Here is a 27,194-nt window from a genome sequence, read left to right on the forward strand (position 1 = left end):
CAATTCCCCCAGGAGCAAGCACTTGGCAGCAGCGGTTCCTGTTAAAACTCCCCTTTAACAGGAAGAAACCTCAAGCAGAACCCGGCTCTAGGTGGGCGGCCATCTGCCTGGACCGGTCTAGTGGAACGGACTTGGTAGAAATACAATATTCATAATTATGTTTTAATTAGTGTATAATCACCTGAAACTAAGAATCGTTGTTTTTATTACCTTAGAACGAGCCCTTTATATCTACACAGGGAGCGGGTCCTCTTCCACGGGGGCCGCTATGTCGCACCGCCATGTTTCTACAGTAGCCCAGAACGGACAAACCAAACACCGACTCTAGAGAGGGCCTTTCGCATTTTTTCATGAGTTTTGTGGTCACCGTAGATTCCCCCAACATGCTTGAAGGGGGGAGGGGGAGGAGTATTCAGTTGGTTGTAATCAGCAACCTCACCGCTAGATGGCGCTAAATCCTGCATACTGGTCCTTTAAGAGATGTTGATTTAATTACAGGAAACATTTACATTATTGGAATTGATTTACACTAAATTAATTTTATTTTTATGCCGTAAAATTCAAATTCATGAAAAACGGGTGTGCAGAAGTGTATGCAGCCCTTCTGTCAGAGTTAATGTTAACATTTTGAAGCTACACATTTTTTCACACACGACAACAGTTTTATATGATGCTTATATTAAATATTTTTATGGCTGCATCCCTTTATCAAACAGAAATAATTTAGATGTTTGTTTCATCATTTTATGTACATTTTGCTGTAGTTTAGTTTAAAATATTCTCTATCTCTAGAATCTCTGGGATCTCTATTAGAATTTAAAACAAACTTTTTGCGGGTTTGATTACTGTGAAACTGGGCCACCTGTATTTGTAATGACGGACTCACAGGTGGATCCAGCAAAGCTGAAGAGATTATCAATTTAATCTACATAAGCAACGTCTGCAGTGAGATCTCACTTCAGCCTGAACGAAAAAGTCTTTGATGAACTCCTGTGAGCCTGACAGATCTCATCATCATTAAACTTTAAAGACTCTAAACAACAGTGTTTTTTTTTTTTTCCCCCAGTAACACAGTCATCATAGACCTAACCAACACATACACACACACACACACACAAACACACACACACACAGAGACACAATGAGGGAGGAAGCGAGTGTTTACAGTCACAATTTGAAGGCTGAATAGATTTTTTCCTTATAAGCCGATTCGTGAGGAAACCGCTGCTGTGCAGAACAAACGAATGATCTAAGTGTTTACTTTACCTGTGTATGTGTACGTGTGTGTGTGCGTGTGTTTCAGGAAAGAGTTTGTGGATGCCTACCTGCGCTACGTGTTCTCAGACTCGGCGAGCGAGCAGTACTCGGCCTTCTCCTCGGGCTTCCTGAAGGTGTGCGGAGGGGAGATCCTGTCTCTGTTCCAGCCCTCCGAGCTGATGGCCATGGTGGTCGGCAACAGCAACTACAACTGGGAGGAGATGGAGAAGGTCAGTATGTGGTTTAACAAAAACTGAAATGTGTTAGTTGCGTTAAAAACATGTCCCAACAGTTCTGACTTGGACATATTGACCATCTTGCAGCAGAAAACATCTCACTTCCTGTTTTTTTTTTAAATCAGATTTGTCCTTCTTAGCTCAGTTTTTCTTTAAATTCTTATGGTTGGATCACAGTTCATGTAAATAGAAATTGATCTGACGAGTGACACGTCTGTACAGACCGAGGTGATGATGAGCACGTTTCACTGGACAGTGTGACTTTTACATCATCAACGCTCACAGTGCAGCAGACCAAACAGGGAGTACATTATATTACAACACAGTGGTGAACAGTGACACATGACATCATGAAGACTTACGCAGACTCTGACTGGGAAATTTTGTTCAGTAGCTGCAGATTTTTTTCAGTTAAAGTTCCTGTGGTTCGTGCGGCTCAGCACAGTAACTGAAAGAGTGTATAGTCTCTGTTTGTTTCTGTTCTGTCTGCAAATAATTCAGCCAGGAAATCTCACCAAGTTCCTCTTTTACAGCTGTGTCCTAACCAAGAAAACACCAAACACCACATAGAATATTAAAAAATGAGGCTACAAAACATTTAAAATAGATTAATAATGAATGAAATCAATATGAGGAGCAATAACCTGATACTCAGTATATAAAAACTCTTTAAAAATGTAATGTAATGGATTAAAAATATCATAAAACAGATAATAACACTGTTGATCATAATATATATTAATATTTTGACCAAATAGATCGTTTAGAAACACTATTTATATTGTAAGTAAACGTGTGATGTTGTTTCACGTTTGACTTGTGATATTAATTCTTGTGTGAGTTCCTGTTGTGCAGATTACAACATAACATCAGCAGGGAAACATAGTGAGAATAAAAACTGGAGTCTTTTCAGAGATCGTAGCAAAAATGAGGAACTTTTATGATTTTTTTTAATGATTTTATTTTTTTTTTAAAGGTTAAAAACCTTCAGCTTTACTGTCATTATAGATTACAGGGTTGCAGAAGGAACTGCAGCCGACTCCACACTACACACACACAGGAAATGTATAAACAAATATTTAAAAAAAAGTTAAATTAGAATATAATAAAACTGTAAAACGGACAATAAAACACAGCAAAGTATATAAAAGTGGCACTAAAGGAGGAAATAAAAAAGGAAAACTATGCAACAGAGGGGAAAACTCACAGCTGGACGCATGTCTGTGAGGAATTAGTTTTAATGATGAATGTTGTGTAAATGTTTCTGCCAGAGTGGAAATGGTTTAGTGACGATAAAACAGGCTTTTCATCGCCTCGTTTCTCTGTCTCTATGTCTCTATGTCTCTCTCTCTCTCTGCAGAACGCCGTCTACAAAGGGGAATATTCAGCCACTCATCCAACAGTCCGATTGTTCTGGGAGGTTTTCCACGAGTTCCCTCTGGAAAAGAAGAAGCAGTTCTTATGTAAGCGTTTAATTGTCGCAGTGTTCGATCTGCAATGACGGTTTAATTGTCACGTTATCGCCCAAAGAGATGTTATAAATACTGTATATGTGCAGTTTGTTCCTGTGGAAAAATTTAAAGGAAGCAGCCTTGATATTTTTATTACTTATTATTATTTAACCAAGAAGTCTCTGGAGATACATGATCTCTTTTACAAGGGAGACGTGGCCAAAATCGCTGCTTAAAATACACAAAGTTACATAAAACACATTAATTTACAACAAACTTAAAACCCAAATAAAACAGAGTCTGAGAAATATGAGCGAGATAAAACATTACCACATTTTTTTATACAAAGGCAGCGTTTCCAGGTGAAGTTTATCTTCTAAGGATACTGATGATTATCAATCTAGATGATCGGGTCTGAACGCTGTTAGAAACAGGAGAAAGAATTCAAAAGGTTGTTGCGTTCTTCACGTTCAACAACATTCATTGAAATCATGGTGGTTGTTATGTTGCCCTGTCTTATGTAACACAGGTGTGTGATTGTTTGTGGGGTTTTTTAAAACATTCACACAGTTACACACATTCATACCTGGAAGACACACCTGTCTAAAATTAACAGTCAAGTCCCCAAATAAACATTGAAACAGGTTTTTCTTGCTGTAATCATTCCTCCTGCTCATACTGGCCGTTAAAAGATCCTTCATAATGCACTTAAGTGATGGGAGACAAATCAACAACCTCCTTCTGTGCAAAAATGTATTTAAAAGTTTATTTGAAGCTAATATGAAGCTTCAGCCTCCAAATCAGTCAAATCAAGTAGATATCTGTCAACATTAGTCTTTTTAGTGTCAAAGTTCCTCTTTTTGTTACTAAACTTCCACTGCAGCTCAACAGGGAAACACAAAGAGGGAATATGATGCTAAAATAATGTAAATGTGGCAGATATCCACTTGATACGACTAACTCAGAATACTGAAGCTTCATATAAGCTTCACATCAACTTTAAAATGAATTTTTGCACAAAATGACCGTGTGGATACTTGGGGTGTAACATACTCAAAATTCAGCTTTGAGTTTGCAGTTCGGTACGTTCCGGTACAGCAGGAAAAAAAGGAAAGGAAGAAAATAATACATTACTTTGAAAAATGTAAACATCCAACAATGGCTCTTTGGCCAAAACTATTACTGAATCTGTTTAGTTGTGCTGCAGTGGAAGGAAAACAACCTTTCTGTTTCTTGTTAGGAGTCAGAACACCTGCTGACGGCTGTTTTATGTTGATTTATGGTCGTTCAGAACCGGTTCTTACGACATCAAATGTGTTTATAGTTGATCCGAACTGCTTCATTCAAAGGCGACCGTCACAGAGAAGAGGGGAGGGAGACGGGAAGACACAATATACAGAGATAATGGTGCATAATTTAATAATAATGACGTCAGCAACACTACATGAGCATGGGTTACCATGGTAACTTGGCTAAACTGGCGGGCGTACACCCATGAGCGTCCTACATGGATGTATTAGTGGTGTGCTGCCAAAACTTTCCAGGTGGAACTCGCGCTCTAGAATTATTCTTCCACATGTCGGAGTAAGTGGATCATTAAACTATTTTATCAGTAATTGTTTGGATCAGGGAGCATAACAAACCAAACATCCTGTACCGAACAGTTCGAGACGAATACACAAACCGTTAAACCCCTGTTGGACACCATCACTTGCGTTGAATGTCTGTTGTTTCAAAACAGAATTGAAAAATTGCGAACCCGTCCTTTAATCCTTTATTAACCTTTCAAGAAGCTCAGAGGAACCAAATCATTTAATGAGTGTGCTTTTAACAGTCAGTAAAAAGTTGCACACCGATTAAAAGTTTAGCAAAATGAACAGTTTACTAGTTTAGTTTATTCATTTATGTGACAGGAAGGATGCGTTTTCATCTGTAGTCCATGAGTACAGATGAAAGATAAAACATGAAAGAGAACAATATGATACAATACAAGACGAGCACTGGCATTATACTATGAAATAACTTGATATTATTTCATAATATTATTGTATGTTTAATGTTTACTGTTTCATAAGCCCTTTGTGGTTCATGTGAACGTGTTAATGCTGATCAGATTCATATTCAGGTTGTATCTGCTGGTTTAATAACCATTAATTATTGTAGTAATTCATCTTTTTTTCCCCACAAATGTGGCCTCATTATCAGACTGAATCATCATTTTGTTTCACTTCATTTGTTCTGGTTGAACAGCTGCAAAAGTCTGAGATGCGGGCGGCGGTTCAGATGTTTATAACCAGATTACAACAAAAACTCTGAGAGGAAACTCAGAGGATTTGAGATGAGCCGTTAGATCCATTTCACATTTTACGTAATGCTCCATTTGAGAAGTGTTATCAGCTTTAGTTGAACTAAATATAAAATGTAGTTTAAAGGATCAGTCTGGTGATTTTCTACATGTTTCTTACTGTCAACAAATCCCATAAAAGGACTAAAACCAACAGTGAATTGATCTCTACTAGTTAAGTATCGTCTGTGTAGTCAGAGCCTGATTTATCTTCTTCCTCTTTGTTTTCCAAAAACTATTAAAAACACATGAGTGAGTCACACTGTTGCACCGGCTGACATGTTCTTATATTACATTGAGCACCGTTAATCCCGCACACGCTGTCCTGAGGCCTGAAATACTCACTAGAGCACCAAATGTGTATTAATCCGCTGCAGAAAATAGTCCCCAACAAATTCACCATTTTGTCCTGTTTGAGTAACATTTGCTAAAAGCTTCAAACTTTTTTCGTCTAGTCTAGACTAACCGAGTGTGTTTGGGTTTTGGTCTGGTCTTGATGGGTCTACAATGAGGAAAAATACAGAAAAACACCAGACTTATCCTTTAAAGATCCCACCAGTTAATTTTTCGGGTATATAAATATACTTAGAATAATAATTTGCCTCTGATGTGTTTTTTTTTCCATTTTTAAAATGTCACCTACAGTCAGTTTTCAGTGTTTGTGCACTGGAGGCTTCAAGTTTCCACCTCACGCTGGTGTACGATGCACACTGGACTACAATTGGCTCCAAACTAGTTGTGATGTTACAAATCGTGCCCATAGTCCCGCCTCTTCTGCGGATGAATCTGAAAACTCTCCAGTGTCAAACTGCACAAACATCAGTCGATAAGAAAAACACTTAAAATATACTTTAAATATATAGAAAGTACGAATATTTTCATGACACTCCAGTCACTGATTTGAACTCCGTGTGTCTTTCTTCCTGCAGTGTTCCTGACCGGCAGCGATCGTATCCCCATCCACGGCATGGAGAGCCTGCGTATCGTCATCCAGTCCACCACAGCGGAGGAGCACTACCTGCCGGTGGCCCACACCTGCTACAACCTGCTGGACATGCCACGCTACCAGACCAAAGACACCCTGCGCCGCCGCCTCACGCAGGCCGTGGAGCAGTACGAGGGCTTCAGCCTGGTCTGAGCGGCCGAGGAGATCTGCAGCAGTTTGAAACGCACTTTCCCAGCAATACAACCCCCCCCCCCATGTGTCGGTGTCAGCAGAAAGTTTTGGGAGGAGGTCATCTCTCTTAAGACGCTCTCACAAGATTGTTCAGCATCTCGAATCTTAAAAAAAGGTCTATCGATGTAAACGCAGAGTATTATTGTTTTTATCGCTTTGGTTTCTCAACCTTTCGGGACCATCTGGAGGAGATTTGAAACGTTGATTTATTGATCAACGATGACACGTGACAACTGTCTAATTGCTGGAATCATGAGAATTTTGGGACCTAAAATTAAAGGCTGGAGAAGGTTGAGAAACTCTGGCTTTTTGATTTTTGTGTAGTTTTTTTTTTTTCTTTCGTTCTTTTTTTTTTGTTTTGTTTTTGCAAAGCTGTGTATTTTATATTTAACTCCTTAAATTCTATTTTTCACCTTTAAAGAATTATGTTATTATCTTGAGACGATATATCTGCTTTTTGTTATTTTTAATTTATTAAATAGATTATTTTTTGACAAAATAAAGATGTATGTGTGTATGTATATAGCACTTTGAATATAATCTTTTGCCCTCGACGTCGGGAGGAGGAGGAGTAGCTGCCACGCCGATCCTTTTAAATCTGGACACCAGCACGTCCTCTCTTCCTGATTTAAAGAAAACAAACAAACAAACAAACAAAAGGACAAACGAGGAGTATCAGAGCGAGCAGACGGGTGCAGGATGAAAACATGATGAATATTATTTGCAATCCCTCGTTTTGTTTTGTTGTTGTTTTTTTTTTAATTTAAGCTGTGGATCACAGAGCAGCTGACTTTGTCTCAAACCTGCATTCAACAGTGTTGCCTTCTACAGCAAAAACCCACAAACTAAACGGACACGAAAACTTTTTAATAGGTGATTTTTTTTTTGTTTTGTTTTTTGTTGGATGTCGTCTGTGTGCATGTTGTTGAGTGAAAGCAAAAAAAAACCCTGATTGTCATTTAAAACTAAATATACAAACATTAGTATTAATAATTGTAATTAGTTTAAAATTGAAGTTGCAGATAAATAATTATCCAATAAAACACAATAAGTCTATATTCAGGGCAGATATCAACATCTGTCACTTGTTCCAAAACCTGCTGCTCTTATTTATTCCTACAGTCAAACCTTTAATCCAAAATGATGTTTAATTAGGTCGTGCATTGGCGTGAAGTGTGTGAAACGGTCTTGCATATATATATATATATTTTTTTTATATATATATTTCGTACATGACAGCGTATGTGACTTGATGTGTCCTGACTAACGGGTCACACTGACGCGTCCGTTTAGCAATAACCGCTCAGTAAATGTTAGAGCTCGCTGGGTTTTTCCTCTAAAGGTCTGAAACACAAGAGACAGTTTGCTCTTTACTGCATGTTCACACACTCACACACATACACTCACACTCACACACTCACACACACACACACACTACATGTTCAGTCCATTTCTGTCCTGATTAACGAAGCTGATTTCTCCTGCAGAGTTTAGTTCTATGCAAAAGTTTGTGCAGCCCTCGACTCTTTTGCACCTTTTAATGTGCTATAACTTAAAAATTCAATGATTTTTTCTTTTTTTTTTGCATATTTGTCTGAATTCTACACACAAGCTCTGTGTTGCAGCCAAACTTTTTAAATAAAACAAAACGGTGTAAAAGTATGTTTCATGACTTTATGTTCATCATGTTCTACAGACTTCACAGTCGTCCAGTCTGAAGGTTGATGGTTCAGTTCCTGACGACTCCTGTTCACGTGTCCTCGTGTCCTTTAGCAAAACAAACTCCAGCATCTTGTACGGCGGCTCAACCTGCGCTGATGTGCGTTGTGTGAAAAGTGATTCGTCCCACTAGGTTTAAAAAGTGCTGCAGTATAAATATGTTGAGATTATAAATTCATTATTGACCTTGGAAACAATCACCTCAAGGTTCAGCTTTCAGTCATATCACATGATCTTCCTTAGCTGACAAGCTTCGTCAACTGAGGAAGATCATGTGATTAATTCAAAAGCTCCAGGATAGCTCAGTTATATTCATTTGGTATCAGAGCACTAAAATATGAAATATAAAAGTTTTATTAGTTGAAGTTTTGGGATGCAGGATGAAACAAACGTTTTTCTGCAGTCTGGATTAATATTTTAATTTAATTATTTATTTTGATCCTTAAAATAAAACAACAAAACAGTCCATAATCTCTGCCTGCAGGTTCGTGTTTACCCACACATGACGTCACTGAAACAAGTTCCTCAACCTTTTTAAAGTTATTTATAGTTCAACAAAATGTGCTGAAGTGAAGCGTGCAAACACGACTACAGTTTGATGTTGTCCATCCCAAAAGAAGAGATTCTCATGTCTGCAAACAAGATATTTTACCTCATTTTCACTGAACTGCTTCGTTGTTTCACCTCGTAGCTTTGTCTTGTTCTTATATTGTATACGACACATTTTTATAGACTTTCTTTCTTGTCTGACAACTAGACGTGTTTATTACAGCCAGATTTTAAGCTTATTTTAACTGTGTTACTTTTTATGGATGATTTTACTTTTAAATGTCATTTTAGCTGTTGATCCTATTCTGTGTGCGATTGTCTTTCTGGAAAGTACTTTTATTATTATTATTATTGTTATTACTATTGTATTAAGAGTATAGAGCTGAAAGAATTAATTAATCCACAAAAAATTATCAGTATTAACAATTTTCATAACTGCTAAGTCTTTTAAATCATTTTTCAAGAACAAGAGAGAATTTCCTGCTTTTCTCAGTTTGAAATTATTGTAAACTGAACATTATTTGGGGGTTTTTTGACTCTTGGTTGGACAAAAGACATTTGAAAAGTCACCTTGGACTCTGACAAACTGTGATGTTCATTTTCCCGCCATTTTCTAACATTTTATGGACTAAACTATCGGTTTAAATATTTTCATCCCAACCCGGAAAATGCTCATGAAGGAAAACCACACGGCACAAAAACATCAGTAAAAATATGATTTCATTCTTAATATATACAAAATACAAATACAATTTATGTACTAAAATGTACACACTCAAAAATTCATTAAGCCTCGCCAGTGTTTACATTCAGTAAAAACGAAATTCACACTGATAATCATCCATTTTGGAGAAAGAAAGGAGAAATGTAGTCGCTCACAGAAATGTAAACATACATCCATATTTACAAGAAGAACGGACGAGCTCTGGAGAAGAAGGAGAAGCAGAGCGACGTCTCACAAAATGACCTTGTCGATGTTTCTAAGTGTGAACTAAAAAAAACATAACCAGTGATTTCAAGACGAGAAATAGCTTATTTGACATGAAGTTAAACGGGGGGGAGGAAAAGAAAAAGCACATCAAATGCATCAAATATACAGTCAAATGTTTTTTTTAAGTACCAGTCATCACAAAAAAAAAAAAAGGTGTTTTTTTGTGAACATGATGAGCATCTGTGTCATTTTGGTGTGCAGTTTGCTGTCTTTGGGTTGTGTTAAAATAAAAAAAAAAACACTTCTTTTAGTGAGCAAATACTCGATTCGACTTCTAGAGAAGTAACACAAGATCATTTCAGACGTTATGTGGTAAGAACTGAAACAGAGAACACTGTTAAGAAGCTGATTGAAGTTACACAAATATCTCCCTTACAAAAATACACAGAAATCTTGATCGCAAAATCCTTCTTTTAAAAAATAGCGTTAATTTCTTTTTTTTTTTTTTTTTTTTTTTAAACGTACAAGGTTTTTTTTTTTTTAAGACTTCTACAGTAAAGAAAAAAAACTCTTCTGCTCTGATACAAACGTTCAAAAGGATAGAAATAAATTATTAGCGATACAAGTGTGATCCTTTGCTGATAAAGAATTCAGGTTATTCATGTGCGTCTCTCTCTGTCTCGAGAAAACGTCCTTATGTATGAAGTCTGCTGGGAACCAACTTCTCAGGTGAAGAAGGGGAGTTTGTGTCGCTTTGAATCAAGTCGTGGGTCGGCGGCTCCAGAGGGGGAAACCCTCTCTCCCGCTGTGCTCGACAGAACCAACTAACAGGAAAAGCCGCTTCTTCAGCTCCAAAAAACGTTGAGTGGCAACAAGAAAGAAAACCATCAGTTCCTACCGGGTGAGACGTGTGACAGGTTTGGTATCTCTAGAGACTAAGCAGCAGTTCTTCTTTCAGAGTCTTTTATGTGTTTTTATTTCTTTCTCAGATGAACTTAGTCGAGTCTCTTTTGCTGATGAGGACTTCCAGCAGCCGCAGCTTGGCTTTGACGTGCTTGTATTCATTGTACTCCACTGCCAACGGGGAGCGGTCCTCCTTCTGCACGTTTCTATGGGAACAGGACAATAACATTAAGAAATGAAGAACGTTCTGCAGTGGAAAACACACACTTGTTATATAATCTGAACAAATTCCTCTTGTTTTTTTTGTTTTTTACCTTCCATTTTGTCTAAAGAACTGGTCCTCAAACTCTTTCAGGTTCTTGCGGATTCTCTTCTTCTCCTCTCTGGTCTCTTGGAGTTGCTCCACAAGTTCTTGCCTGTAAGGAAAAACAAACACAGAAACATTGAAATATCTCTGTCACACTAAAATATTTAACCCTTACACACCATTCAGGTCAAAGTTGACCCTGAATTCCCCAGTTTGACCCAGAATACACAAAAATGAAAACATATCAACTTATTTTTGTGCATCTGACACACATTTTTGAAATTTGACCTGTATTTATTCAAAAATTACCATTAAAAGATGTTGTTGTGTTCTTCACATTCAGTAAAATTCATTGAAATCATGTAAAACCTAAAGAATACACTCTCTCTACTCTCTGAAAGCTTCATTAAAGCATTAAACACCTGTTTATTAACGACTGATTTGTTATTTATGAATAACTAATTGAGCAGAAGTTTGGTATTGAGACTAGAGACTGTGCGTTCTCTCTTTTCTTGCTTACGTGGTGGCGGAGTGCAGGTTGGACAGCCTCATGTCGATGGTGTTCTTCGAGGGTGAAAGTTCGTCCACCGGTGAAATGAAACCGTCCGCTTCCTCGTCCATGTGGTCCAGGAAGCTGAGCACGCTGAGGTCGGGCCGTACGGTCACGGTGAACTGGGTCTTTGAGTCTCCCTCGTCCTCTGAGCCGTCCTCTTCCTCCTGCAGAAGTAAAGAGAGAGTGAGAGAGAGAGGTCAGATGGTGGCTGAGAGGGGTGGGGGGTGGGGGTGGGGGTGGGGGGTCACATCACGCAGCGAGCGGCATCGTTGATGGAGAGCGAGGCGGGCAGCCGGCCTCCGGGCTCGAACACCGCAGCTCGTGCAGAGTTAGTTAAATCATCACGGTGCAACAGCAAAATGCACTTCCACGGTCCTCGTTCGTGATTCTGGACTCGTTAGTGTGTGTAGATGGAGTTAATGAAGGCAGTCGACTAGAAGACACACAATCCAACCGGGAAGCTACTTAGTCCTGAACCAGCTATGAAATATATAAACAGCAACTGCATTCAAACACAGAGACGGCAAAGATCTGTTGAGATTTGATCACATTTTGTCTTAAAACACACTTAAAGGATCATTTGTGTTTATTACATCATGGGTCTTATTTCTTGTAGCTGCGACCATCATTTCTATCAGTTATTATAACATTGAACTCTGAGATCTGAGAACACGACGACATTCACAGTCAGATGATTCCCAAACTTTTCTGTCCGACATTCCTCCAAAGCTTCACTGACAACATTTTGTTCATTTGAACTGATTTTAAAGTCGTTGTTATTTAACCTTCGTGTTTTTCTGTAGGTTTAGTCATGTTTGCATCTGTATTTTTACCATTTTAACCATTCATTCGTCACTTTAAGCTACTCATTTCCACTTCTCCACTCGCTTGCTGACTAGTATCACAAACTGTGATTCGGGCTGTTGTAGCTGGTAGTTAATTGGTCGTTGTGACAATAAATACTCTTAAGATCAGTATCACGCCAATTTGTAATCCAATGTGGATGTTTATTTCCCCTCATAAACACAAATATGTGGGTTTATGATGGCCACAACGATGAAAAATAAGACCAAAGTTGCAATAAAAGACAATTATCCTTTAAAAACACGGCATGTTCTACTCATATATCTGGATTAAATTAAGAAAAAACAATCACAGAGCGATTCAAACATCAGATCCAGGCAACTACTGATTCAACATTTCTACAAAGGCTTTTTCTACAGATGCTGGTGGCAGGAAAACAGGCAACCGCCCAATCATCAGGCAGCAATCAGGTTCATTAGAGGGGTGGATGGCAGTAAATAAGTGGGGTGGGGGAGTTGGAGGTGGTGGGGCGGGTTTGGGTTCGGGGAGCTGGTGACTGATTACTGAAGCAGCAGCAGCAGCAGCTCTTCACCTTGATATCATCGAAGAAGAGTGAGGTTTCGCCCTCGATAATGGGCTGAAGGAGGGGACCTCTGCGCTTGCTGGAGGGAGAGCCCTGTGGTGACGGTTAAGAAGGAGGAGTTAACCAGGCAGAGACGCTAACGCTGGTGTTTACAGCAAAAGGCCACGAAAGAAAAACTGCATTTCTTTTCAACAAATTCTGTTTCTAAGCTTTTATCAGAGCAGAAGCTGAGCAGAGTTGTCCGCTCTTTTCTTTCTTTTCTCTTCTTTTTCCCAGCTCAGCACCACAGAAAGGTTCAAATGACAGTTTTGAAAACCTGACTTGATTGTTATTAATCTTTTAACCTTTAAACAAACAGCGATCTGAGTATGAGTCCATACGGGGGTCAGTTATCCTTATTTGGGAAGGCAACTTGAAGCCTCATAGTCTAATAGGCGAGAAGACATATTTTCACCATCTTTGTGCTTCTGTAAATTTGGGTCAGTGCACTAATTCTGACTTTTTGAGAATAAACTCCAAAGAGTTCCCTTCCACAGGAGACCAGGATCATGACTGGATTTAAAAATGTTTCATTTTAGGCATCATTTTTTATGGCAATTTCACAAAAAAGTGGTTCTTGTTTCGGTGATAAAAGCTGAAAAAAATAGTTCTCAGACTGCAAAAATGTTGTGGATTCATGCAGCATCGTTTGCCCTGACCTGTAGCACTTCTATTATATAGAATAATCTACAGCAGTGGCCCCAATTTGCATGATGGGGATTAGATGGAGTGCATTATATAATGGATATAGAGTGTCCATAATGCAGATTATATCTTACATAATAAAAAATCATTATCAAACAGTTGAATACAAGAGTACAGTACATTATGGGCAGAATTAATTTATGCCGATTACATATTAAGCATTAATAAAACTGATTTTTCTGTTTCTTATCTTCATTTCATCATAGGAAAACTGACTCTCTCCTGCACTCAGCTGCTCATGTTGTGCTGTGAACTCAATCTGTCACCTTACGACCTCCTTTTGACCGGTGATTCACTGAGCTGCTAAAGCTGGACTTAAAGCCTCGCAGGTGGAAAACACGCCTGTAGCACGGCTGCCACCGGTTCCCACAGCGGGTACTAAAGCCAGCATGAGCTGGGATTAAGTGTCAGCAGACGTTTTGACAATGTGCTGATCTTTGCCGCTCTCTTGTCAAAGAGCAGCAGGACAACCGGGCAGCTGCGGAGGAAAAAAAAAAAAAAAAAAAAACGAACGAAGGAAAGACGGGGGAGGTTAAGATGTGATAACTTACAATGACGGGGATGGTGGAGGCTCTGCACAGGATCTGCTTGACCAGCCGGTATCTGTCGTACAGAGGTTTCATGATCTGCCTCTCGCTCTTGGTCACCTGAAGTAGCAAAAAAAAAGAAGAGAAAAAGAGGTAAACAAAGACACCTTGTTAATACAGTACTTCCTGCCGTCCTCGGTCTCACATAAAACAAGATGACAGCTAACCCAGTTTGGCCCAGTGTTCACTGCAACTCTTCAGGCCGCGTGACGGTCATTAACCACAAAGCACCGTGGCACACAGCGTGAGGAGGGACAGAGGTGACAGCAAGGTCAGCTGCACTTCCTCATATACGACAATACTAGCAGCGATTAGACGACACAATTATTGCAATTGGATTTGGTCTCGACATCAAACAAAGTGTCTGCCAGTCCTTTAATTTCTGTCAAAAACTCTTGTGATGACAAATGTTTTGTTTCCTTATAGCACAAATTAATAAAATTCCAGATAAAGGAAAACATTGCAAAACCTTAGAAATAAAAACATACCCATCATTTTCATTTTTCATGGCCAGAAAAGCTAACCGCACGCACGCACACACACACACACACACACACACACGGCTTGAGACATTATTCACCCTTGACTTGCAATCTGGGTCACAATCATGTGGTAAACAAGATTTTCTCCGTTTGGACCAATGTAGCTGGCAGGAGGTCAGATCCTTCTGAAGGAGCTGCATGTATCTGTGTTAGTTTAGCTGAAGAAGTGGAGGACAGGGAGACTTACTGGTCGACCGTGTATGCTCTCGTAGTAGAGGAGAGCTTTCTGCAGGGCGACTTTCTCTGCTCCGATCTGCTCCCGTGTCATATCCTGCCAAAGCAGAGAACAGGAGGTGAGTCAACATGTTTCAGAAATGTGAAAAACAAACACGCATTTCAGCACCTTAATAAATTCAAATCCCTGCCGCCTGCTCTCAAAGTCATGCTGTTTGTTTTTCCATTTGCTTGATACGTCTGTCTATGATTTATTCATTCCTTCCAGCGAGCGTGTCTCGGTCTTACCTTGATATCCTCGGGGCGGTTCACCTCCTCCCTCTTCTCCTGCAGCTTCTTCAAAATTGTCTCCAGTGTGCTCTCCACCGGTGGCTTCTGCACCTTCTCCTGCTGTGGTTTCTTCTCCAGCTGAGAGCCGAAGCTTTTGGGCAGCGTGTTGCTGCGCTGGCGGGTCAGAGGTGGCAGGTCCTCCTCAGACTTCATCAGCTTGTGTTCTGATGGGAGAGAGAATGTAATGATATGAGATTTACTGAGTTTCTTTTGGATTATCTTATTACAGAGAAACTATCAGTTGGTTTTAGGGGTGATTTTTTGTTTTTTTTTGTTTTACCTTTTAGGTCTTTGCGAAGCTTGGCCAGTTCATTCACCCATCTCAGCACTTCTGGGTTTGCAACTTTATCGCTGTGAGATGGCTGAATAAAAACAGAACAAAGATAAAACAACCGATTCTCCTTTCAGAGTGAAGCAGCACATCCCTCCTGATGAGTCACCACAATCCTCTCAGACAGCCAATAGCCTTTTTTAATGTCTCTCAATATGATTAACGGACAGGTTGTTACTTCTTACCCTGTATTTACGCTCCTCTTCAAACCTCTCCTCAAACTTGTGGATCTTTTTCTTCAGTACATGAATCCTCTTAGTGAGCTGGGCGGATGTCAGCTCCTCTTTCTCGTCGTCACAGGAGCCGAGAGATGAACTCCTCCTGCGACTGGAGAGACACACAAAGTTGTTAATTTACCGCTGACAGCTCCTTCTTCTCTACTTATTTACTGCAGTTTGGCGATACGAGAGCATGTGATTTGTGCTTACCTGACGAATGAGTGCGCGTTTGGCGGCGACGGAGGCACTTCAGTGTCGTCCAGGTACTGCTGGCACTGTCCGTAGGCGTAAAAACGAGGGGACACCATCGGGTCGCTGTCCTCCTCCACTAGCTGGCGAATCAGGCGTCCTCCGGCATGGGGGGACAGTCGAGCCTCCTCACGGTCCATACTCTCCCTCTGCAGTGACGAGTACGCCGGTACTGGTTCTGTGTAAAACACAAATAAACACATTTATGGTTAGTTTGGTATCTCTATCAAACTGAAGATGCAGATAAATAAAATAGAAGTTAGTTTGGGAAAATGTGGCTCACTCTGACCAACAGACAACTTATCGCTCCCCTTTGTACACTAACGGCAGAGTCGCCACATCATCCTCAAGAGCTCTGTAGCCAAAACATGATGAAACAGTTTCCTCATGAGTTCCGGCTTGATGGAATTTTTGATTATAAACATTACAAACAACCATTTTCAAGCAAAACTGCAAAATATTCTCTGGGTCCAACTTCTTACATGTGAAGATTTGCAGATTTTCTTCAACATAGAAAATAGTCAGTTTAATGTCTTTATGTTCTGGACTGTTGAGAGGAAACAAACTGAAGGCATCACTGCTCTAAGAGATGTTTAATTACTATTTTTTGACATTTCATAGACCAAATAATTAAATAAAAATAAACAAAATCAGCTGATTATTATGCATGTGATTGAATCAGAATCCTTTAAGGTTCTATTATTTATCAAAACTTACAAATAACTTAATATTTAAGGATGACATTCAAATAACTGGATTGATTTTTTATTCTACATACAGCTCCCTGAGGTTTTTTATTCCTTTTGTGTGCTTTGTACTGTATTTTGTGTTATTATGTGCACGACGAGCTGCTTCAAACAAATTGCCCCCAGTGGGATTAATAAAGTTGTATGTATTGTATTGTACCTACAACTCAAATTCTGTTTTCTGTTTTTAAATGCCTGTTTTTAATGGAGTGGTATTTACATTTCTTTTAGCTAATAAAAAAAAGAGATTTGTTACATTCAACAGGGTAAGCAACATACAAGACGGGTCAAAATGTTGTGGGAAAGTCTGACAGCGTGCTTGTTTTTAAGAAGCATAAAATGTCATCGTACAAACACTGTGCGGCCATTTTTCTCCCTGGTAACATCCTCTCGGATCCTCTCTAGCGTTGTGAAAATTACTGGACATGATCAAGCTGCTCTCTCTAAAATGGTTGTGAGGCAAAAAAATAAAAAATAAAAAAAACTTCCTCTGGGACTCGACAGATGTTGTTCTGAAACTGTGGGTAACTGGGTAAGACTCGCCTGCCCTTCCCTCTCTCTGTTCATCCCCTGGTTACAGTCTCCACTCTGGCAATCATTATGTCTGGTGAAAAATAGCCATGCAGATACCCCTGACAATCCCCGGGGCTATTAATAATGCCTGCCTCTCCGTGGGATAATGTCAGGGTGCGACCCCTGTTGAGAGGTACAGTGATGAGTTTGTGTTTTAGTTTCCACTCCGCATGGTGAGAGATTAATTAGTGTGTGTCCGTCCGAGCACGTGGGCTCGACGGAGAAACGGCAGATTGTCTGAGAGAGCTCCTCTATAGAAAACTGTGTCGAAACATGAAACCCTGCAGGAATAATAATGTCGATTTCATGGAGAAAAAAAGGAGAGACTCCATAACATCAGGTGTCAGGTGGGCTCTAGAAATACACTGAGGAGTCGTTACACAGGGAGAAGAGATGGAGGGAGTAAAAACAAGCTCTGAGGGAAACCAACCGTCAGTGTAAACATTCAAGGTGTCAGTATGCGCCCGTGAAAATATGCACGCCCAGTCTAAAACTGCACATGCATATTTTTCTTAGCTGGGGTGAGTTGGAGCGTTTGTGAAGCGACTTAGCTCAAATTCCAGCTCTGGAGTCCCGGGGGTCCCTCCTGCACTTGCAGGTACGTGCAGTTTATCAAGTAGGAACTCCCTGGCATGTTAGTGCTCGCTCACAGCGGCAGGTGAAACACTCAATCACGCCGAAATGTCTTCTGAGGTCTATTATCTAGCTCAGAGTGCAGTTCAGTGCAGCCGGCCAGAGAGGCTCCATGGCATTTGAAATTAATCCTTTAAATCAACTGCTCGCTGATGCTTCAGGATTAACTAGACTAATGAAACCCAAAAAAAAAAAACATGCCAGTTTGCCATTTCAGTAAAGGTTGTTGTGTGTGTGTGAGATGCTTGGCCACAATGTTCCAGATCATTCAAGCATGTTGCCATGCAGTGGGGAAAAGGTCATTCAGACAGCCTTTTCTTTCTTTCTGACATGTTATATGCAGCAAAGCAAGTCAGTGCCGACAAATGATGTAACACTTACCATCACAAACACTCGGATGGAAAATGCTTTTGAAATCAAGGAAAGGGGAGTTAAAGAACGGAGAATCTAGAGGAGCAAAGGGGAAAAAAAAAGAAGGGGGGAGAGAACCAGATGAGAGAATGAAAACAAAGAAACAGAAGTAAAAGAAACCAGCATGCACCCTTCTTGTTGCATCAAAAAAAAAAAATATGGGAAATGAGAACTGACACGCGAGCTTTAGAGCCTCGTCTTCCTGTTCAAATGTCTGCTTATGTCTTTCAACCATCGCTGGCAGACAGGCAAGGACAGAGCGGAGGTAAATATCAGGTCAACATGACAGGCGCTGGCACAAAGTGTACTGGGACAAAGGTCTCACAGGGCTGCCTAAGTCCCTCACCCACTCTCATACCCATTTGTACAGTATTACGCCTTCTGTACAGTATGCACACGTCCTCTAACAATACTCACTATCATTATAGCGCTTTATGAACCGCTGACTCAGTTTGGCTCTCTCTGCCAGAACATAAATCCTTCTTTGGCTCTCCTTGGTGAAGAACAAACGCGCCAGCCACGTAGAGAAAAAAAAAAACTTTAATCTCTCACAATACATTTAAACAAGTTGAGCTACAGCAAGCCCCGCTGGCTCTCATGCTTCAGAGGACCTGATTTGATCAGCATCTCAGGCACCTAACAGAGATACTGAGTGTATGTATGTATGTATGAAGTGCCTGTCACAGCCAATCACGCAGGCTTCCCTGTGGCGTCCCCGCTGCCACGAGCTCAGTTATGCATCCAGGACATAATGTACAGGAAGGAGATTTAAGAAGGGAGATCCTGCACAAAATGTCTTCACGATGTCAGAGAAAAACAGCCACCTGGTTTGTAAATTTCCTGAACAAACAGCCACATCCTCCCTCAACATAAATTACGTTTTAATTACAGGCGCACACACACACAACCACACACACACACACACAGTCAGGAGACTTCATGCGCCTGAGTAGAGAGAGCCACAACAACTCACACCACACCTTCAAATAACAGCCCTGAACAGTTTGTTTGCTCACGGTCAATATTTCACTTCTTGACTTGTCTTCTCGCCTGCACCGCGGGGACAACCAACAAAAAACAAACCTCTCCCAGAGCTGTGCTGTTTTTCCATGTATCATATTTGGCCACTAGGGAGCTCCACATAACATACAATCGCCTGCTCCAAACATGAGGTAGTTGAAGTTGAGAGAATTTGTTGCATGGAACATTTTTTGTGCTCTGGCTGCCACATCAAACAGGAAACGGCGATGGCGACGGCAGCGGCAGTGGCGGTGGTGGTGGTGGGAGTGGTGACCAACTTTCGCAGAAGAAAGATGTCAACACACGTGGCAACATGCCCTTTAACTGTACTTAACTGTAGGAATGAACCTGTTAGTGATCATTCCTGTGTATAGTTCAGCTTCAGCAAAGTGCTTGGCTTCCACCGTTGAACGCAGAAAAAATCTCCACCCACCTCCGCTCTGTCACAACGTCCTAACAAAACAATCAAAGTCTCAGCGCACGGTGATTGTGCATGACTTCCTTTCTGCACAAATGCCAACGCTGCATAAACAAACGCATTAATAACAAACTAAGCAGCTAAAAGGAGGCGGAGACTTATAGCGAACGCAATGCTCGTGGCTATTTCCGCAAACTCTGCATTAGAAATGACATCTGATAAGCCAGCATCAATAAATTAACCCAACGATCGTACATTAGTTGCATCGAATTTGATCTTGTGCAGAGCTGCCACTGAATGCACATGCACAGGCATCACGCTCACTATTCCTGGATTAATAGTGTAAACGTGAGCTGCTCACAACGTCACGTTAAATGGAATGTTTAATGTTTAAATGAACGTCTGAAAATATCAACCGGGATTAATAAAGTCTCCAAAAGCAAGCCAAGTTTCTACAGCCAGCTGACTGGTGCGCTGTTATCACAATTTGACCCCTTTAATGATTGATTTTGACTGGGAATTACAGCAGCAGTCATGTCTGGAAACTATTCACTGACATAAATTGACAAATAGCTGATGCATCCTGGTAAAAACAAAAACAACAATTTCCTCCTTTAATAACAGCACAGGAGAGAAGCTACATGTTCATATTTTCTTTGTGAAATGTGATTCAAGGTTCCCATGTGTCATAATTCAACAGCAGCAAAACAACAAGCTGTCTTCAGTGCCGTCTTATCTTGCAAACCAGAGCAAACAAACACGTCTCCGGCGAGTGTTTTCTCTTCCAGATATAGGTAGCTAGAGAACTTAAGAGGATCTTTTACAATTAAATCCTGCAGGAGAGGCAGAAGGAGCTGCATCAGGAAGAGGAGGAGGAGGAGGAGGAGGAGGAGGAGGAGGAGGAGAGGCAGCAGAAGGTGTGCAGCTGCTACCCAGACACCCATGTGCAGAGCTGGGTGGAGGGTTGTCTGGACATGTGTGCGTTTGTGTGAAAAGGTGGGTAATCCACATACTATTAGACATAATCCAAAATTAGGTCATGAATGCATGTATGGAGAAATCTAAGCATGAGAACAACGAGAGGATCGGCTCTTCCCTCACCTCCCCAGTTGTTGTCCTCAGTCAGTGCTGTCAGGTCCAGCCGGGGGACGTCCTCGCAGCTCGTCTTTTCGCAGTCCGGGTCCGAGCCTCGCACCTCTACTCCTCCTCCGCCGCCGACCCTCCCCGTGTCACAAGTGACGGGCGACTCCTGGATCTTCATCCTTAGCGTCTGCACAACCATGAGAGAAAAGAAAAGAGCGCTCAATGGACGATGACCAGCCAGTGAACACACTCTTTAAGTTGAGCCACACACTCCCTCAGACTGGCCCTGCCCTAACAGAGGGGGCTGCTCCCTGCTCGCCATTGGCTGCCTCTGCTGGCCAAAACATCCGCCCATCTCCCTTTGGCTGTGTGTGTGTGAGAGCAGGAGTGGATTGGCTCCTCCCTCGTCTTTCACCCGCTGGAATCCCTCCCTCCTTCCCCTCTCTTGTTTTTCTTTTTTTTCCCTCTCTCTTTTCTCTACAGTAGCCCTCCTTGCTTTCTCTCTTGCCTGACATGCATATATTCCCCACCCGAGAGAGCCGCCCTGGCCTTGTTTGTTTCACAGCAGCGAGAGCAAGAGGGAGAGGAGAGGAGGGGTGTTAGTGAGAGAGAGAGAGGGAGGGAGGGAAGGAGGGAAGGAGGGAGGTGAGGACAAAAAAAAAAAAAAGCAGACAGATTGTGAGCCAGCACACGTAGGCTGACTGGGTGATTTTTTTTTTTTTTTCTCTCCCTATCTGTCTCTCTCTGCAGACTAACATTGAGCTCAGAGCAGAGGATCTCCATGCAAACCATCTCTTCCATCACCTCTTCTGTTTTCTCCCATTTTGACACCGCTACTGCTTATCTGCGATCAAAGCTGTGTAATCAAATTCTCGTGGAAAGTAAATAATTTGGGTAAACAACATACTCAGCTGGTCATGCATTTAGAACGTGTCCATGGGTCACTTAGCGGTAAGCCCATGGGGTCCCATTTCCTCTGTCTGGGCGTGGGACCGAGCTATTTTTATGAAAAACAGATCAAGACACACACACTGCTACTAGACCTCATAAATGCCACAGACCGCTTTACAGGACGTGGTGCACTTGAATCCAGTTACAACACTCTTTGTTTTGTTATTTTGTTAACGATACTAAGTTGTTGTTGGCAAGTTTGTAACTGATTATGGGGAGCGACATAATTAGTCTCAGGTGTGTGTGTGTGTGTATGTGTGTGTGCGCATGTGTGTGTTCTTGTGCGGAAGTCTGGGGCACGACGCCAAAAACCGGGGTTATCAAGTCTCCTCAGCTGTTGCATGGGAAATAACTGATGTGATGGGAATCACTGGGGATACAATGTGGTATTATTGCCCAACATGCGGATTGTGACCAAGTAACAGCGGAAAATACCCCTAAGTAGTGCTTACCGCCACTGTTTTCAAGTCAAGAACCACCCCCGCAGACCAGACCAGCACAGCACTTACTGCATCCCATTCAAATCCCCTTATCACAGATCCACACTAAGCAACATTCAGAGGGAATGACATATCCAGTTGTACCAGCTTCCAGATCCAGCATGCACACATATAAACTACCTGTCAAACAAAACAAACCCTAATTTATCATAGATAAACAAAATTATGTAAATATCAGTAAGGAACACGTTAGGAAGAAACAAGGGTCTAGTGTGGCTGTGTGAGCAAATAATATGACATACGGAGGTGAATATTAATACATGTTCTTTGAATATTATTATTTTTTTTTTAGAAGTGGTGTCATTCAATAACTAACAGTGCATTCCCTGTAAACAAGCAGTTTGGTAGGATGATGCTTTACTTTACTTTAGGTTACATGGATATAATATCTACATATCTACATAACAAGGAAGTAATGATTAGTTTCTTTTTCAATACTTCTCAGTCATTATTTTAACTTTTTATCACAATATTCCTGGTTAAAAAAACCCCCACAATTGATCATACAATCGGTCTTTTTCCTGGCGGACATTTTCATTTGTCGTAGTAGGAAAAGCACAGGTGTTACATAAAGATTAACGATGGTTATGTTCTGTTCTCTGTAAGTCACGACACTAACAGTGAGCCAGCATGCATTCAGATGTCATTGATTTTATTATTTACACCTGTGCTTTTCCTACTGCGACATGTCAAAATGTCTTCTATAAAAAAGGCCTGTCGATTATACAACTGTGGGTATAGAGGTGCAATGCCGAATAGTAAAAAACAAAAGGTATCATTAATGTGACTAAAAAGTTTCTTAACTGAAGATCTATTTAATAGTTTTTGCTTTTGAGCTTCCAGCTGCATCTTATGGTCTTGCTCAGTGACTGTGAGATACAGATGAAAAGAACAAAGCAAGAGGACCTTAAGTTAAGATATATATTTTTTTGTCATGATAATAAAAATAACTTTATTTGTGTAGCACCTTTCATGCAAAGATGCAACCCAAAGTGCTTCACAAAACAGGATCAAAAACATTGTTAGTCCAAAAACAAATATTACATAACAGATACGAAGTTAAAACTGAATAAAGAAATGATAATGATTTTTAATCGTGATTGATTACTGGTTTTGTGTCAATTATCACCTTATTTGGAGTTGATCAAGAACAATTCATATGAAAATGGAAGTGATGGCGTCTTTGATCCAAGAAAAACATGTTAATTGTTTGCTGATGAGCAGCCAGTTTCTAATTTAGTCCTTCCTCGATAACAGCTGTACTTTGTGTGACCTTCTTGTTATGTGTTGAAGGTAATCGTGCAACTGAAATTATGGACTCATTAGGCTTTGAAACAGAGGAGTCTACTGGGTCCTTGGAGTGAGTGTTATGTAATCTTTTGAGTCTCAGAGGTGAGATGTGTCGAGAGGAGAGCGACTCAACAAAAACAACAACATCTAATACATGCACACATTTGTTATGTAACTCTTATGGGGCCAAAAAGTTTCGTCTGTAAACAAAACATTTGTTCTCAAATTCTTTTCTATGCAAATGACTCATTAAAAAGGTGATTACAGTAGCTATCTGGTCATCTTCACCTGATGAAGAGTTTATCCTGCTCGTTATGGTGGATTGATTAATCAGTTTACTGACAATAATCACCGGCAGGGTCACTGGTGACCGGCTCCTCTCAGGCATCAGTGTAGGGCAATACGAGTACAAGATGCTCCGACGGTGGATTAACATAAGCACAGATGTTACAGCTGACCGCGGTCCTGCTGTGTACGTGTGCACGCACATATACACACACACACACACACACACATACACACACACACACACACACAGTTTCCTGGAACATCAGCCACTGTGTTCACACCAACACACTTAAACCATGATTACATCATCATGATCATCATCCAGCTGGTGCAAAAGGGGAGCAAGACAGACAGAGCTACTGTGTGTGTGTGTGTGTGTGTGTGTGTGTGTGTGTGGAGAGGGGTGGGGATGCATTAGACAATGATTAAACTGTGTTTGGGGGCTTAAGCACAGTGTACATACAAACAGTGGAATTAAAAATTTAAGGGGCATTTTGCTGGGATGGCACACAGACGAGCATATAACCACACATGCGTGCATGCACGCACACACATACACACACACACACCAGGAGGATTTAGCCTGATATGAGCTTCATCTCTGATAGCTTTGCTTTTTTCCCACTCTCTCACACCATTTGTGGAGCTGTGTCCACATTTCAAAACACTTCAAAAACTTCAACTAACAATTATTTTTTTTTACCATAGATTAATGTCATGTGCATTTTCATTTGTACAGCCCAATATCACAAATCGCAAATTTGCCTCAAGGGGTTTTATAATTTGTACAGCAAACAACATCCACTGTCCTTAGACCCTCAATTCAAAAAGGAAAAACTCCCTAAACAACTCGGAAGGAAAATGGAAAAGCAACAGAGGAGGGATCCCTTTTCCAGGACAGACAGGCATGCAATATATGTTGTATGTACAGAACAAAATTATAGTATATAAAGACAGGATGACAAACTTATAGATAGATTGATAGCTTATATGAAGAATATGATCACATCAAGCAACTTCCAGATGCTGCCAAAAAGAGACCTGAGCCACACGACCTCCTCTCACCATGGTCGATTATTTATTTGATTAATTGTTAAATCAATAAAATGTCAGGAAGTAGTATAAAAATACCCATAATGTACAGAAAATGTCTTCATTGTTTTGTCCTACCAGCAGTTCAAGCCCAAAAACATTCAGTTTACTGTCACATATGACAAAAACAAACTGCACGTCCTCACATTTGAAAAGCTAGTGGGGAATGTTCAGCATTTTTGCATGAAAAATGATCAAAACTGATTATTTTTCTATCAATCCATTAATCGACTTACTGTTTAAGCTCTACACAACAGACACATGCTTGTGCGCAAACCTGATGTTACAAGAAGGCCAACACCTTTTTTTTTTTTTTTTTTTTTTTTTTTACAGGAAAAGCTGTGTCAATGCAATGGCATTTCTGTAGAAAACAAAGACAAACTTGTGCACATTATCCCAAGACTTTCTGAGGAGCTCAGTGTCTCTCTGGGAAACATAAAGAGTGACTCATCATCAAGTAAAAGACTTTATCTGCTGCAAAAAATTCCACTAAAATGTTTTGAGTTGGCATATGAAGCACTGCACTGCAATGAGCCGGGTGAAAATATGACAGATCTCACTTCTCAGTTTTCTCGCGCTGTAGGTACAACATGTTCTGACGGGGGAGTCATGTGTGTTATCAATTTACAGTGACTGACACTCCAACCGATGCATTAGAACACACACTACTCAGATGGCACACACCACATGACATACTGACACACTACGATGAAGGGTGTGGGTGTTTAAGAAAGAAAAAAAAAAAAAGGTGGCTTCATAAATGACTAACTGTTGTCAATTAATTTTTTGTCTATTGGCTAATTAGTTAAACAGTGAATAGAGTACAGGCCTCATGATTTCTGCCAGACCACCAAAACATACAAGTCAAATTAACAACAGCTCCAACTCACTGCAGCTCAGAGGAAGACAAAGCAAGCCTGATGATACCAATCATGTCTGTGTGATGCTCGCGTTGTAACCCGGGCATTAATGACCAGCTGAGAGGCTGCTGTACCAGCCTCCACTCGGAGCTGCGCCACTTCGGCTCCAGATGGTCGCTCAGTGGCACAATGTGGTGGTGACAAGAGCTGCAGCTTGAGCTGCTACTAGAATCCATCTGGGCTGCTCTGAAAATACTGAACCATATTGGTGCAGAGTTGCATGATCGTGTTCGGTGCTCCTGCTCCTAATTTCAACCAAAGAACCGGCTTTCCACAATGTTTCATACAGCTGACTGAAGATGTGCTGCATGTTTGCGCGAGAATAACTGCAGGAAATTCCCTTTTCTTACAAATGCTAAAATCTCCCTTTGTTAAAAGTGAAATTTCATGTTTCTCTGGAACTGCAGACAAGTTTCTGTTCAGTGAAAGCAGCTCTGTGGCAACATCCCGACACACTGATGAGTAAGAGTCTTTTGAAGATTAGTAACACTCTTATCAAAACAAATGTCAGTGGTTGTCCTTGCATGAGTTAAATTTGGGGTTTTTTATTAATTTCTCTCAATGCACTGTTACTTTTTCTTCCGTTCTATTCCTGTTTAGTGTATTTTTAATCTGCTACTTTTTTCTGTTCCTTTTAAAAACCTATTAATATGTATCATTCTATTTTGCCTTATCTTACTTGCTTTTTGTATCTTCTTTCAGGCCCTTTAATTACCTTTTTGTTGAAAGGTGCACCACAAATTAACTTGCCATGCCTTCCTCTCTGTCTCTAACACTTGATTCATGATGGCTGGGTTTGAATATTTTTGATGCTAGTGTCCAAATGTTGCCTGGCTTTAAGTACCAATACCAAAACAAGACTTTTTCAATACTTTACTTTGGGGAATATAATCTTTTATTTCTACAAAACAGGCCAAACTTGTTAAATGTCTTTGTTTTTGACACTTGGTGACACATTTTGGTTGGTACCAAATAAAGTAGTGATATTTCATCTTAGCCCTACTTCTTACTCCTATATTCTCTCTTCCCTTATATCTGAGACTCCATTTTTCTCTAGTGGCACATACATAGCAGAGCACATGTACTCTATTGGATAAGGGAGGAGGAGCGCTGAAACCAAGTGCAACACACCAGACAGATAGAGAGAGACACATAAAAGCATGGTGATCCTACCTGTGGAGGAGAAGGAGGGTCTTCTTTTCTTGAAGAGTCATTCCTGAAAAATCAGACAAAGAAACTTTAGTGGCACCACTTCAGGAAAAGAAGCCTCATTGTTTACC

At 40.6% G+C, this 27,194-nt stretch overlaps 2 protein-coding genes across 6 annotated transcripts in view; one reads left to right on the forward strand and one right to left on the reverse strand.

Annotated features, from left to right (window-relative positions):
• Nucleotides 1-8,151, forward strand: part of herc3 (HECT and RLD domain containing E3 ubiquitin protein ligase 3) — a 33,560-nt gene extending 25,409 nt beyond the window's left edge. The window contains exons 23-25 of the mRNA XM_067584904.1: nt 1,304-1,487; nt 2,854-2,956; nt 6,218-8,151. Coding sequence (XP_067441005.1) covers nt 1,304-1,487; nt 2,854-2,956; nt 6,218-6,426 — 496 coding nt within the window. The 3' untranslated portion in view covers nt 6,427-8,151. The remainder of the gene's footprint in view (nt 1-1,303; nt 1,488-2,853; nt 2,957-6,217) is intronic.
• Nucleotides 8,152-9,436: 1,285 nt separating this feature from the next.
• fam13a (family with sequence similarity 13 member A) overlaps nt 9,437-27,194 on the reverse strand; it is a 66,275-nt gene continuing 48,517 nt past the window's right edge. For 2 of the 5 annotated variants that reach the window (XM_067584899.1, XM_067584902.1), the window contains 13 exons: nt 27,088-27,130; nt 20,892-21,060; nt 18,323-18,388; nt 15,951-16,167; nt 15,708-15,849; nt 15,472-15,553; nt 15,150-15,355; nt 14,875-14,958; nt 14,110-14,205; nt 12,824-12,907; nt 11,395-11,591; nt 10,882-10,983; nt 9,437-10,773 (listed from right to left, as the gene is read on the reverse strand). In XM_067584899.1, the coding sequence (XP_067441000.1) occupies nt 10,650-10,773; nt 10,882-10,983; nt 11,395-11,591; nt 12,824-12,907; nt 14,110-14,205; nt 14,875-14,958; nt 15,150-15,355; nt 15,472-15,553; nt 15,708-15,849; nt 15,951-16,167; nt 18,323-18,388; nt 20,892-21,060; nt 27,088-27,130 (1,612 nt within the window). In that variant the 3' untranslated portion in view covers nt 9,437-10,649. The remainder of the gene's footprint in view (nt 10,774-10,881; nt 10,984-11,394; nt 11,592-12,823; nt 12,908-14,109; nt 14,206-14,874; nt 14,959-15,149; nt 15,356-15,471; nt 15,554-15,707; nt 15,850-15,950; nt 16,168-18,322; nt 18,389-20,891; nt 21,061-27,087; nt 27,131-27,194) is intronic. The other 3 variants (XM_067584900.1, XM_067584901.1, XM_067584903.1) reach the window with 3 other exon arrangements.

This window comes from Thunnus thynnus, chromosome 3, assembly GCF_963924715.1.
Source record: "Thunnus thynnus chromosome 3, fThuThy2.1, whole genome shotgun sequence".
Taxonomy (NCBI): domain Eukaryota; kingdom Metazoa; phylum Chordata; class Actinopteri; order Scombriformes; family Scombridae; genus Thunnus; species Thunnus thynnus.